This window comes from Myotis davidii, unplaced genomic scaffold (genome assembly GCF_000327345.1).
Source record: "Myotis davidii unplaced genomic scaffold, ASM32734v1 scaffold214, whole genome shotgun sequence".
NCBI lineage: Eukaryota > Metazoa > Chordata > Mammalia > Chiroptera > Vespertilionidae > Myotis > Myotis davidii.
Genome location: NW_006285782.1, coordinates 717,039 through 729,189, shown reverse-complemented (window position 1 = coordinate 729,189; position 12,151 = coordinate 717,039). Strand labels below are relative to the sequence as shown.

The 12,151-nt window shown below is 45.3% G+C and overlaps 1 protein-coding gene across 1 annotated transcript in view; it reads right to left on the bottom strand.

Annotated features, from left to right (window-relative positions):
* Positions 1-332: 332 nt before the first annotated feature.
* EXOC4 (exocyst complex component 4) overlaps positions 333-12,151 on the bottom strand; it is a gene marked incomplete at its 5' end in the record, with an annotated part of 716,953 nt that continues 705,134 nt past the window's right edge. The window contains one exon of the mRNA XM_015559399.1: positions 333-1,224. Within this exon, the coding sequence (XP_015414885.1) occupies positions 987-1,224 (238 nt within the window). The remainder of the gene's footprint in view (positions 1,225-12,151) is intronic.

The following is a 12,151-nucleotide window of genomic DNA, read 5'->3' as shown; positions in this document are numbered from 1 at the left end:
AAGTGTGGGGAGAAAATAAAAAAGATGATTGAATCACCTTTCATTCTGCCATTTTTGTCATTAATTTGATGGCTCTTGGTTTTGATACGGCAGAAATAAAAATTTAAAGGTAAAAGACCAACTCAGAAGCTGTGGAGGAGCCATTGCATAAAAAACACAGAGGGTATGACTGGCTGGCATGGCTCAGTGGTTGAGCATCAACCTATGAACCAGGAGGTCACGGTTCGATTTTGGGTCAGGGCACATGCCCAGGTTGCAGGCCTGATCCCCAGAAGGGGGTGTGCAGCTGGCAGCCAATCAATGATTCTTTTTCATCACTGATGTTTCTCTCTCTCTTCCTCTCCCTTCCCCTCTGAAATAAAAAAAACGCAACAAACAACAACAACAAAACACACAGAGGGCTCTCCCCCAGCCCAGACGCGCTCCTGTGCTGCTCAGGTAAGTTTGCCAAGAGCTCCATCCAGCGGGGAAGCCACTCATTTGATCTTGGCAATTGAGACAGAAAACAATGCACATGCACTTATTTCACTGAACTGAAAACTGACCAGGTCAAGAGGGTAAGGTCCCTACTGTTCCTGCAAGAGAACCTGTGAAGCAGATTTAGGAAAAGACTGAGGCTTAGGTAGCAGCCTGCCTCCAAAGACTGCTGGGCATCAGTAACTTGTGCATTTATTTTCTCAGAGTCCCATTGACACAACCTTGCTCTCGGTCCCACCCAAGTCCCTTTGGAATCGACCTCATCAAAGTGGATATTAAATCAAAACATTCTGTACTGCAAGCTCCCTTTGGAGTGTATATGAAAAGCCAAAACTGAAAAGGAAAAAAATCCTTACACCTTCTCTCCACTAAAGCATCTCTCCACGACGTCAGCTCAGAATATACCAAATAACATGCCAAAGAAAAAAGTAAGTATAAGTTTGACTAAATAACCAGAAGTGACCACCCCCCACCCCTGACCCCACGCAGTACCACCCCTCCCTCCCCCGCTACACCGTGGTTATCTTCTTATCCTTGGTGGCCTGCTTGATGGCGGCCTGCTCGCAGATGATCTCCTTGAGCCGCTGCAGCCTCGTGTTCTGGGTGGTCTGGTCTCCCACGCCCGTCTGGCTGCGGTGCAGCAAGGTCAGGGCATGGATGTACTCCAGCTCCGTGTACTTCACGCCCTGGTCCACCACCAGGTTGAGCAGCTCGTCAGCCGTGTTGTACAGCATCTCGTAGTACTGCCTGAGGGAGGAAGAAGGACACTGCTCACCATCTCCTGAGCGATCTGTGTGGCTTTAGCGGTCATGGATCTGCTGTTTATAACTGACTTGGTTTATTTATTCACTAAACATTGGTTAATCACTGGGTGTTGTTCTGGGCCCTAGGAATATGATAGATAACGAGACAGGCCCGATTTCTGTCCGCTTGGAACTCACTGAGCCTCTTCATGACCATAGGAAGCCCTAGGAGATCTCATGTCTTTCAGAGTTCAATCAAGACTTCCTCCTATTGTGCATTTACCTCCAAAGAAAGAAAAGCAGGGCACAAAACCAAGAGGGAGAAAAACAATCATCGGGTGGCCAATGCCAACAGTGTTTGTCTCATTCAGTTCTTCACTCATTGCAGGCTCTGTGCACTGCTTGGTTTTCTCCTCTGAAAGTGGGATAATAATAGTACCTACCTCTTAGGATTATTGGAAAAATTAATCAATCTATATAAAGCACCTAGAATGGTGCCCAACACAATTATACATGCTCCATAAACATTAGCCGTTAGAAAATAATAACAATAATGTATTAACAGCAATGCGATAATGGTAATCGTATACAATGATGAGCAAGCCATGGTTTCTTTCCTCAAATGGCTCAGAGACAAGTAGGAAAGGTAATGAGAAGCAGAGAAATAATCACTGCATTTTTGCTGACAAGTTCATGTCCACATGCTGTCATTTCCCCTCGCGGCACTTAGTGAGCTGTGATTATCCCCTTTCTCAGATAAGGAAACTGAAAGCACAGAGGAGTTAGGGGGCTTGCCCATGTCAGAGACAGCCAGTGACTGTGCCGGGTTAGGAACCTGGGCTTCTGACTCTCAGTCCAATATGCTTTCTTCAAGGACAGAGCCGAGAAGAGCATGCCAAGTGCCACACGAAGGTGTTAGTGCCTGAGGAAGGGGAAATCACATCTCGCTGAGGGGCGGGTGAAGAATCCAGGAAGTCTTCATGGGGTAGGACCCTGCCAGGCAGGGTTTACAGGGAGCAAATTCTAGATTAAGGGGAAAGAGAAGAGCATGAGCAAAGGCAGGGCCGGGGGGCCTGGGTAGCCTTCGAAGTGTGGCTGAATGATGGGGAGTCGCAGGAAAAGACAGAAAGTCAAAAGGTAGAGAAGAGAGTCTGACATCAGGCTAGTTGAGTTGATAAAGGGCCCCTCCCCATTCCCAAGGCCCCACTGAGGAGAGCAGAGGCGCTACTCCCAGTCCATCTTCTGGACGATTAATGAGATGGTATGCAAAGTGGTCGGGGAGGGGACTTAGCCAGGACTGAGGGGACAGACCAAGGTAGCAGGTTCAAGGAACCTCGGGGTTGAAGGGATCTTGTGGGTCTATCAGGACCCCCTGCTCAGAAATCTTCACTCCTGGGCTTGGGGCCTTGGATTTGTTTCTTCTTTATCAGCAGAAGCTTGAAAAAATGGGTGTCCCAGGGAGAACTAAGCCCTCCTGGGGCAAGGAAGCCCTCTGGGGTTCCATAAGCTCAAGAATGTTTTACGAATTGCCGGTACAATGAGACGGGTCATTGAGAGCCCTGGTGTCTTCACAGGGCTATTTCCTTTTCCTGCTCTGCCAACCTCCTGTTCTAAATAAAATACTCTGTTTAAAAACAAATAGGGTAAGGAATTCTCCTTTGTGACTATGCCCTACATAGTGGCTGGAATGTAAAGTGCTCATCCTAGACGGCAAGTGCCGGAGTGACTCCTGGCAGCAACTCGTTCAACATCCTGTGCAGGGTCCTCTTGGGGCCGGTTCCCTGTAGTGGTTCCAAATGGGTGTTCAGTTTAACCTCCCGGACCCACGTACTCAGGAATCAATGCTCAAGGATAACCCTGAATGCAGACAGAGGCACTGCTGAGAGAAGGGACATGTGCTTTCTCACCTCCAGAGGTCTGGGGCCCAGTACCGGCTCAAGTCAGAAACTTGTTTGAAGTTTCATGTTAAGCATAAAATCCACATGACCTACTCCCCCTCCATAACAAATCTGTTGTAATTAAAAAAAAAAAAAACTAATTTAAAAAGACCCAATGCAGTAGGAAGAGGCACCCTATTTACCCGGGGGCTTCACACATCTTCTGGCTTCCTCCCCGTTTGGACAAATGAGGCCCGCCTTATCTAATTCTGGTTCCCTCACATGCACAGGTGAGCCAGGGACTGCCCATTTGTAGAACTAAGCACACATTTAAAAATGTCTCAGGAAGAACACACGTTCAAATCTAGATCTACAAATGGAATGAGAGAGAATTAGGGCCCGGGTTTCTTTCAAAGCTCCAAGGGACTAGGTAGCTGCAGTTCTACACTGGAGGTTCCCACACTGCAGAGCGCCCGGGGAGCGTGGGAAAAGTACCGGCTCTGAGGCCCCTCCCCAGGTCCTCCTATTCCCAAAGGTTCTGAGGCAGCCAGGAGGCTGGGCCAGGAGGCTGTGCAGGGTCTGCTTGGTGTGGGAACAGATGCAGAACCTGCCCGTCTCCTTGAGCCGAGGACCAATAGCATTAGGGAAGGAGACAGAAGCAGTAAGTGGCTGTAATGCTTTTCTATGAGATGAAACCAAAAGAATTGGGTTTCTTTGTATTATGATGCTGATATTTTCATCATTTATCTTAAGTATCATTGAACCCATCAGATCAGATGAAATTGTATTTATCTTGAAAGAAATCGGGTGAATTGTTTCCAGAGGTGAATGGCTGGTTTTCTACAGAGACCGCTATTCCACGCTGGGAGCAAACAACGAAAGGAAGAGGCCCGGATTTCTAGTCGTGGGTTCCCCAGTGTGATGAGTGATAAAGGACATGCCACCCGAGTCCTTAATGTTGCAATATCCTCTGTGCAATGAAGATCTTTATAAATCCAGAATGACACTCTGGCGCGGACTGAGAGACTAAAGAGTCCTCAGGAGCCTCGGATAAACAGCGCCCCGGAATCGCGAAGCTGAGTTATTAAACAAAATTGACAGGTAACTGATGGTGTATTTTCTGTAGTTAGGGGGAAAAAACCCCCCATAACCACGATGATATATTAGACCATAAAGAAACATAAATATTTAAAGGCAGAATGAAATTCATTCATCTTTCAGAATAGCACCCAGTCGCAAATAGTACTAAATCAGCCCGGCAGTGGGGAGGTGGAGAAAAGGTGCCATGAGGTGCCCTGAGGAGAAAATAGGAAAGTGCCCCAAACTACACAACTGGAATGAGCTTCTATGATAAACATTGCCATGCTGAAATGAAATCACGCAAACCAACTGGGATAAATAATTTATCAGCACTTATTGAGGCCTCGGGAAAATGAAAGCTTGATCTTTTATCACCAAGTATTAAAACAGCAGCCCTGGCTTCCCAGGCACGTTTTACGGTAGATAGCACTTGACTTAGCTGCTGGGATGGGATTGCATGCTGCCGTGAGTTTGACATGCTTGGTTTAGACCCTTTTGGCTCATGACTTGTGGAGCGAGTCTCTCCATAGCCCATAACATCACAGGGCCAATGGCTAGACCTAGACCAAATGTCCCCTTCTGGAAACTGGAGTTTATTGTCTTCCTGATGGGTGGGACATCTTGTGAGAGGAAGTCCCCTCTTGTGTACATGGTAATATTAATAATAATATCTACCTTTTAGCTCCATTAACACAATCCACCCCTGGGTGTAGGTACTGCAGTCATCTATTATTTTTAAATATTTTTATTGATTTCAGAGAGAGGAAGGGAGAAGAGATAGAAACATCAATGATGAGAGAGAATCATTGATCGGCTGCCTCCTGCACGCCCCCTACTGGGGATCAAGTCCACAACCTGGGCATGTGCCCTTGACTGGAATCAAACCTGGGACCCTTCAGTTCACAGGCCAATGCTCTGTCCACTGAGCCAAACCAGCTGGGGCCAATCATCCATTATTTATAGACTATTGGCGTGGTGCACGATTCATGCACATTGAAAGAAAGTTAATTAGAAGAAATATTTTAATATCACTATTTGCCCTTTCTCTATAATAGAAGTGTCAACCAAATTCACGGTCAACAATGACAGATTGAAACACACACGTGTGACTGGCGCCAGCGAGAGCTTTATAATGTATCGCACATGCGTGAGTCAATGTTTATTTTTAAATTTCCAGTGTGCGTCATATGTACCAGCCGGCCGGTTGGTGGGACGGACATCGAGTCGGTCACTAAGCCTTTTCTATATATAGATTGCCAGTGCGTGTCATATGTGCCGGCTGGTCAGACGGTTGGATGGATGGATAGTCGGTCACTTAGCCTTATATATCTATAGATGAGTAAACAGAGCTTTAGCAAGTGATTTGTCTGAGGCCCAGAATGGAGGGCTTTGAACCCCGGACTCACTCCAAAGCCACCAGAATACAGAAATATCTGAAACTGTAAAAAGCAAAAATACTAATTTCGAAGAATACTTGTGTAGCTAATTCATTTTTAGTATGATTTAGGAAATATGAATTTAATAAAATTCGCATAATGACAACTCTCTGCCTTCTATTGTATGGTGGCAATACAAGCTAGTATTTTGGCAATTCAAAATTCACTTCCACACTCTGCAGTTATAGTTGAGTAACAGTGGGCTTGATTTGGGAATTCAGTGCTCTAAACCACATAACGAAGTCACTTTGTAAATCCAGCATTTAGAACTCACAGGAAAGCTTTTTGGCTTTCATTTTGTCACCTCCCTTTTCTCCTCCCTTTTTGCCCCTCCAAGCTAGTAGTAATGGACGAGGTGACCTTTCTTTCTAAAAGCTGGCTGCCCTTCTGACTCATTACTTCCTCCAGGAAGGGAGAGAATTAAGTGATTTCACTGTAAAGACTTTCTCATTTAGTCCTTCTTAGATAGAGAGTGTGTTAATGTCAAGAAGAGACTTAGGCTCTGAAGTTGGCTTTTTAAAGTTTCAAAGACAGAACAATTTACCGGAATACAGCTTAGTAATAATTGCTGCTCCTCATGTGCCTTTTAGCCAATAGTTGCAGCATTTTGAACACTTAAATAAAAATCCAGTTGTAGACGTGCCAATGAATTATCAGTTAAAACATTCAACTCCTGTTTTCCTGCTCACTCGGTGGTACATGTGACAATAAGCAGGGAGACGGAAAGAGAGAAAAGAAAGGAACTGAATAATCTATAAGCTAGATAATCATCCCATAAATAATTGAGAGGTAGTTATAGCGGGAAGACTTGGGGAAATAAAAAAACACTCCGGAGACCACCTACACTCAGATTCTCGTGAACTCTCACTGCCCGACCAGCTGTGTGACCTTGGGCAGATGCTATCAGCTCCTGGGACCTCCGCTTCCCAAGAAGCACAAAGAGGCTAGAGCAGGTGCTGCGTAAGCACCAGCATTTTTGGATTTTAAAACCTTTACAGCATCCTCTGCCTGGTCCTTTAAAATCGTGGGCTTCCACCAGAATTATCGGTGCTGATTTCCCCGAGCCGTGACTGCAAGATGCTGTAGCAGTGGATTTGAAAACACTCTGAACCAGTGGAAACTTAGCTCACGGCGCCTCCCAGACCACAGGTAACCTGGCTGGCAGTCCCGTGTGACGGAATACATTCGTTTGTGGAGAAAGATAATGTGATTGCTCTCATTTGCCTTCCCCTTCGAAGAGCTTAGAGTTTATCATAGACAAGACTGAAAGTGCTAATCTGAAATAGTTAATGAAGTTACTTTCATTTTAGGAATGAGAAAACTAAGACAGAGAAAAGTGAAAGCATTTTTAGAGAGTTGGGGGGCAGAATTAGATTTAGATGCTATGCTGGGCTCGATTCTAACACTCCCGACCACAGGTGGGGCAGGGTTTTGTTCTGGCCAGGCCACTCCAGAAGCAAAGGGAAGTATGGCCTTTAGAAGCATCAGTGTGAATTCCCTCCCCTGGCAGAGATCCCGTAGGTGAAGAGAGCTGGGGGTGTCTCTGGAAGGCTGGCACGGGCTTCCTCCATGTCATTTACCCCTATTTTCTTCATATAATGGGACACACACACACACACACACACACACACACCAGGGCCCTTGGTCAGTGGCACTGTGCTTAAGTGGCAGTCACCTACTGGCCTGCTTCTGACACTCCCCACGCTGCAGCAGGATGGGGGTGTCTCGCCTGGGAAGACACTAACAGTTAAAGCAGCTGGGCTCAGCCCTGCTGGGAATGCATCCTGGTATCTTTCCCAGCTGTAGCCACAGCCTTGCCTTATTTCTCTTAAAACACACACCCACAGTCACTGGACACCATGGAATTCCTTTGAGACCCACCCCTGGAGATGGTGACCTCTCCCAAGCTCAGTAACACTTGCTGAAAAGGGAAAAATTGCTTTTTGCTCCCTTAGCTACAAACTCTGCTCCCCACCTCTGGAACACATCCTACATTTATAAAGAACTATGGTTGAAATTTCCTCTTCAACAATGCCAGGATTCATAGTCACTCTCTGCTGCATCAGATAATTTTTTAAATTAAGTTTTCTACAACAGGGCTGGGAGAAGATCTGCATTTTAAATTCAGCACAATTAAAACTGTGTCTCTCTGGTCTGGGCACTGCCTTTGGTCAAACTCCAATTGTATGAATAATTATTCTGTCCATTAAGAAGTCTGCTCAACTTCTCCTCCCATTTTGAAGGTTTTAATAAATATTGATCAGGCACATTTCTGTTTGCACTTGCCAAAGCAATTCTGATGGATTCATCTTCTGATGTTATCAAATAATGAAATATGAAAGAGTGAATAGAATTACCCTCTTGTTCTGTGATTTTTTATTTAGGTCCTTCATTTTACTTTCATAATTGCATTTGTCTTATACTCCTGTAAATGTTCATTTGATTATCAAAGGGTGAGTCCAGGTTGGTTAAGGAGAGCTGTTTAGTGCTAAATATCACTTTAGAGAGTCTTTTCCATTAAAAAAAACCCAAATTATCTAATAGCACAGGTTGATAAAAGGACCTCGTATTATGCAGTTTGGTGGCCTCAAAGCTACATGATTTTTACCAATTAGCACATGGCCCTTACTGGATATTATCTGTTAAACTATATATTCTCAGATTAGTGATCTGGGAAACAACTGCTGAGATATGCTGAATAAAAATAATTCAGATGCCCTGTGGTTTTTCAATGTGAAGTAATGAAATGGAATTACTGTCTGGCTGATGTGGCTCAGTTGGTTGAGTGTCGTCCTATGCACCGAAGGGTTGCCAGTTCAATTCCCGGTCAGGGCACATACTTGGGTTTGGGGTTTGATCCCTAGTCAGGGAGCAAACAGAAGGCGACTGATCAATGTTTCTCTCTCATGTTGATGTTTCCCCCTCTCTCTCCCTCTCCCTTCCCCTCTCTCTAAAATCAATTAAAAACATGAAGTGGAATTATCAATAAATAATGCAAAGAATTTTTTCAAAGGACAACCTAGTATTATTACTAGTGTTTAGGGAGCTCTAATAGCATTTTAAATGCTAATATAATGCAGAAAGGTATAGTCCTTGTTGCAAGAAGCTTCTTTTATCTACACTTAAAAAAAACTCCAATCCAATCCAGGCCCAGATCAAAGGTATCTGAGGCACTAGGCCAATGCTCTCATGGAAAGTAAAGTAAAACTGGGGGTTACTAGCCACCATGCCCATCCATACTACCCTCAAAGAGTCGGAGGGCCCTAGAGAAGGTGCAGACCCAAGCTCGCTGCTCTAGGTGACTCGCAGAGTGAGTGACGGGATGGAGAAGTGAAGGGGTGACAGTGTTGGGTTTCTGTGTTTACAATATGGGGAGACAGGTGTGGACTGCATGGCTTTGATGGGAAAACCTGACCATTAGAGCATCATGCCAATGAGGTCAGGGTGAGGGCTGGTTTTGGTAGGTGCCAGTTCGTTCTATTCTTGTGCCACTGACTCTGCCTCTGGCCAGCAGCTCACAAATGTGTGAAGCCAAGGACTGGATGGGGCTGATGAATAGTTCACTGCAAGCAGTTATCACTGCCAGGTGTGCTAGATGCAAAGACTGCCTGCTATTCAGCCAGTAGTTGGCTGAGTTAGTCAAACCCGGACTCCTGACCGTTTGGTCCTGGATAGAAATCCCAATCCACGTCTCTTGTTTGTTCTAAGAGATTTCTCTACTTTGCTGAGGCAAGAGACCATATCTTTTAGGACTGAAGAGCCAGAAAGGAAATGATTTTGGCAGAGAAACAAAAAAATCAACAGATTATTAGAAAAGTGTGAGCATATGCAAATCGGTAGGTTCCAATGGCAACACTCGACATGTTTACTAAACCTTTATGGTTATTTATGAAAGAGAGAAAAATCGAAATAAAACAAAGCTGCAAAATGAGCCACCTGAGATCCATGGACACGTGACTCAGGATGTCAGTTAAAAAAAATGATAGACTAAATCAGAAGGAGCTAATGGAAATACGTAGAGCATCCAGCAGGGTTTAATTAAAGACCCAAACACTCTGCCAATGGGTAGCGTGTGAGTCTGGGAGATGAAAAGACCACTGTGGATGATATATATTTGGATGTCAGCGAGTCATTTTGTACAGTGCCTCTAAAAATATTACTAGCAAAATGAATTTAGTCTGAATGGCTACCCCTGATATGACATGGGCTGAAAAACAAACAAAGGGTAGTGATAAAGGCAAACCAACTCATTCAGAAGAGAAAGCAGCTGGTGAATGCTGAGGACACTGGCTTATAACTGACCTCACTTAACACCTTAATTAATGTGCAAAAACATGCAGAGTGCTGGAAGCTGCATATGTTGCCCAATGGGGAAAGGCCGTGAACAGTGAAAAAGAAAGAGAAATACTGTAAGGACCCCAGGGCAGCCTAAGTGCATTTGTGTGGAAGAAATTCCAACCTCCTATATCCCATAGCTGGGAGAAGCTTAGAACAGCACTGGTAAACATGGTCCATGAGGGTGTATGTGTGTGAGGTAGAGGGATGTCCCCAGAGCATTTTCTTACTTCCTGTGAAAAACACTGCTGGTTACAGGACAAGGAGGTGATGACCATCTCTGTTCTTGTACTTCATAGTTGTAGATGGCTTTCTCCGGGAAGCCATTCGAAAGGAAATCAGAAAAGAGTGCCAAATGGGATTAAAAGGACAGAAGGTTGGAGGAAAATAGAAGCATAAAAGAGATTCAGTCCAGTTTTTGCTCAAATGTCAGCTTACCTGTAAGTGAGGACATTGGTAAGGAGAGGTTTTCCCTGACCACCTTATCTAAAACTAGAGGCCCTATGCACGAAAATTCATGCAAGAGTAGGCCTTCCTTCCCCCGCTGCCGGCACCTGTTTCCCTCCGGCACCCGGGACCCGGGCTTCCCTCCTCTGGCTGCCCGCAGGCACCCAGGACCCAGGCTGGCTTCCCTCGGGCCGCCTGCCGGCACCTGAGCTGGCTTCCCTCCGGCCCCGGCTTGGTCAGGAAGGACATCAGGAATGACATCCAGAAGATGTCCAGTCTAATTAGCATATTACCCTTTTATTATTATAGATGATACCTGCCCTTTGTCATCAAGCTCTGTCCCTTTTCTGAGTTTTACTTTTGTTTTTAGCTCTCACCTCCATCTAAAAATGTATCTTTCCAAAAATATCTTAAGATATATTTTATAAGTATAAAGTACATATTTGGTAAGTATACTAGTATGTGTAAAGCTAGGGATGCAGGGTAATGCAGTGGTTAGCTAAGAGCCTGGATTCGGGAACCGGGGGCTGGACTGTGACTATTGGTGTGATCGTGGGCTATGTACTCATCTCTCTGTGCCTTCTTTTCATTTGAGAAAGGAAATAGTAACGGGGGGGGGGGTGTTATAAGGATTGGATGATGAACAGTGGCTGCAATAGAGTGCTTATTACACAAATAAGTGTCTGCCCCACCCTTCGTAGAGAAGGGCTGGACTCTGTTACTCCTTGTTACCCGCTGGCCTGAGAACAGGGCCCTGAGTGGTGTTGAATAAATCAAAAGGAATGAATGAATGAAAGAGCCAACAGTCAGTAAATCTCGCTGATGGCACAATGCAAACAGTAATCTGATTCTTTGACGCTGGAAGGGAGGAACTATGGCTAACAGTGGCTCCGTGTAAGGGCCACAGTACTCTGGTGCTGTTCTGAGCAGGAGGTGTGGGGCGCCTCGACGCTGGGATAACTGGATGCAAATGGAAAAGGGGAGCACCGAGGGAGAGATGCACTTCTGACTGAGGATCTGCAACCCTCTGCTTATCTTTCCTGCTCTGGTGGAAACAGACATGAGACCTTGGCTGTTTCTTGGCCTGTCTGGACTTCAGCTTCCTCATTTACCCCATGAGATGAATAATGCCACTTACAGGTTAGGCCTGAGGATGAAAGCGAACGATCGCAGGACACGTGCTGTGTAACACTGGAAAGGAGAACAGCTCACTGGTCCTGTGCTCGTCACCAGCCACCTCTGTGTTAGTTCTTCCTTCACAACTGTATGGGGTCTCATTTCCCCTACATGGCAACGGTTTTTATCAATCCTTCCCTCTCCACTTGGAAGAAAGGTTCATTTTCTTTTCCTAAGATTTAACCCTATACCTTTGATCCCAATGCCTCCCAACGCTTTTAGGACCCTGCTAGGGTTTTTTTTTGTTTGTTTCAATTCCTGTGTCTGGTATCTACCCCTGAAAACAAAACAAGGCCAAACAACTGACCCCAAACCTTGCACTCCCCCCTCTCATTGTTTCTTTTCTTCTTTCATTGTTGATTTCCAGATAAAAAAATCATTTTTATGCCCGAAAGCCGCCATTCTGTCTGAAATTATATTTATAAAGGTCACCAATGACACCCTAGTGCACAAACACAATGGCCTTTGCTTAGCACTCTCCCCCGGACAGTTCTCCATCCTAAAGTCAACTCGCACTGAGCCCCGTTATTTAGGCCCCTCCCAGCTCCCACAGCAACTTTGGTTTTTCACTGGTCCCCTG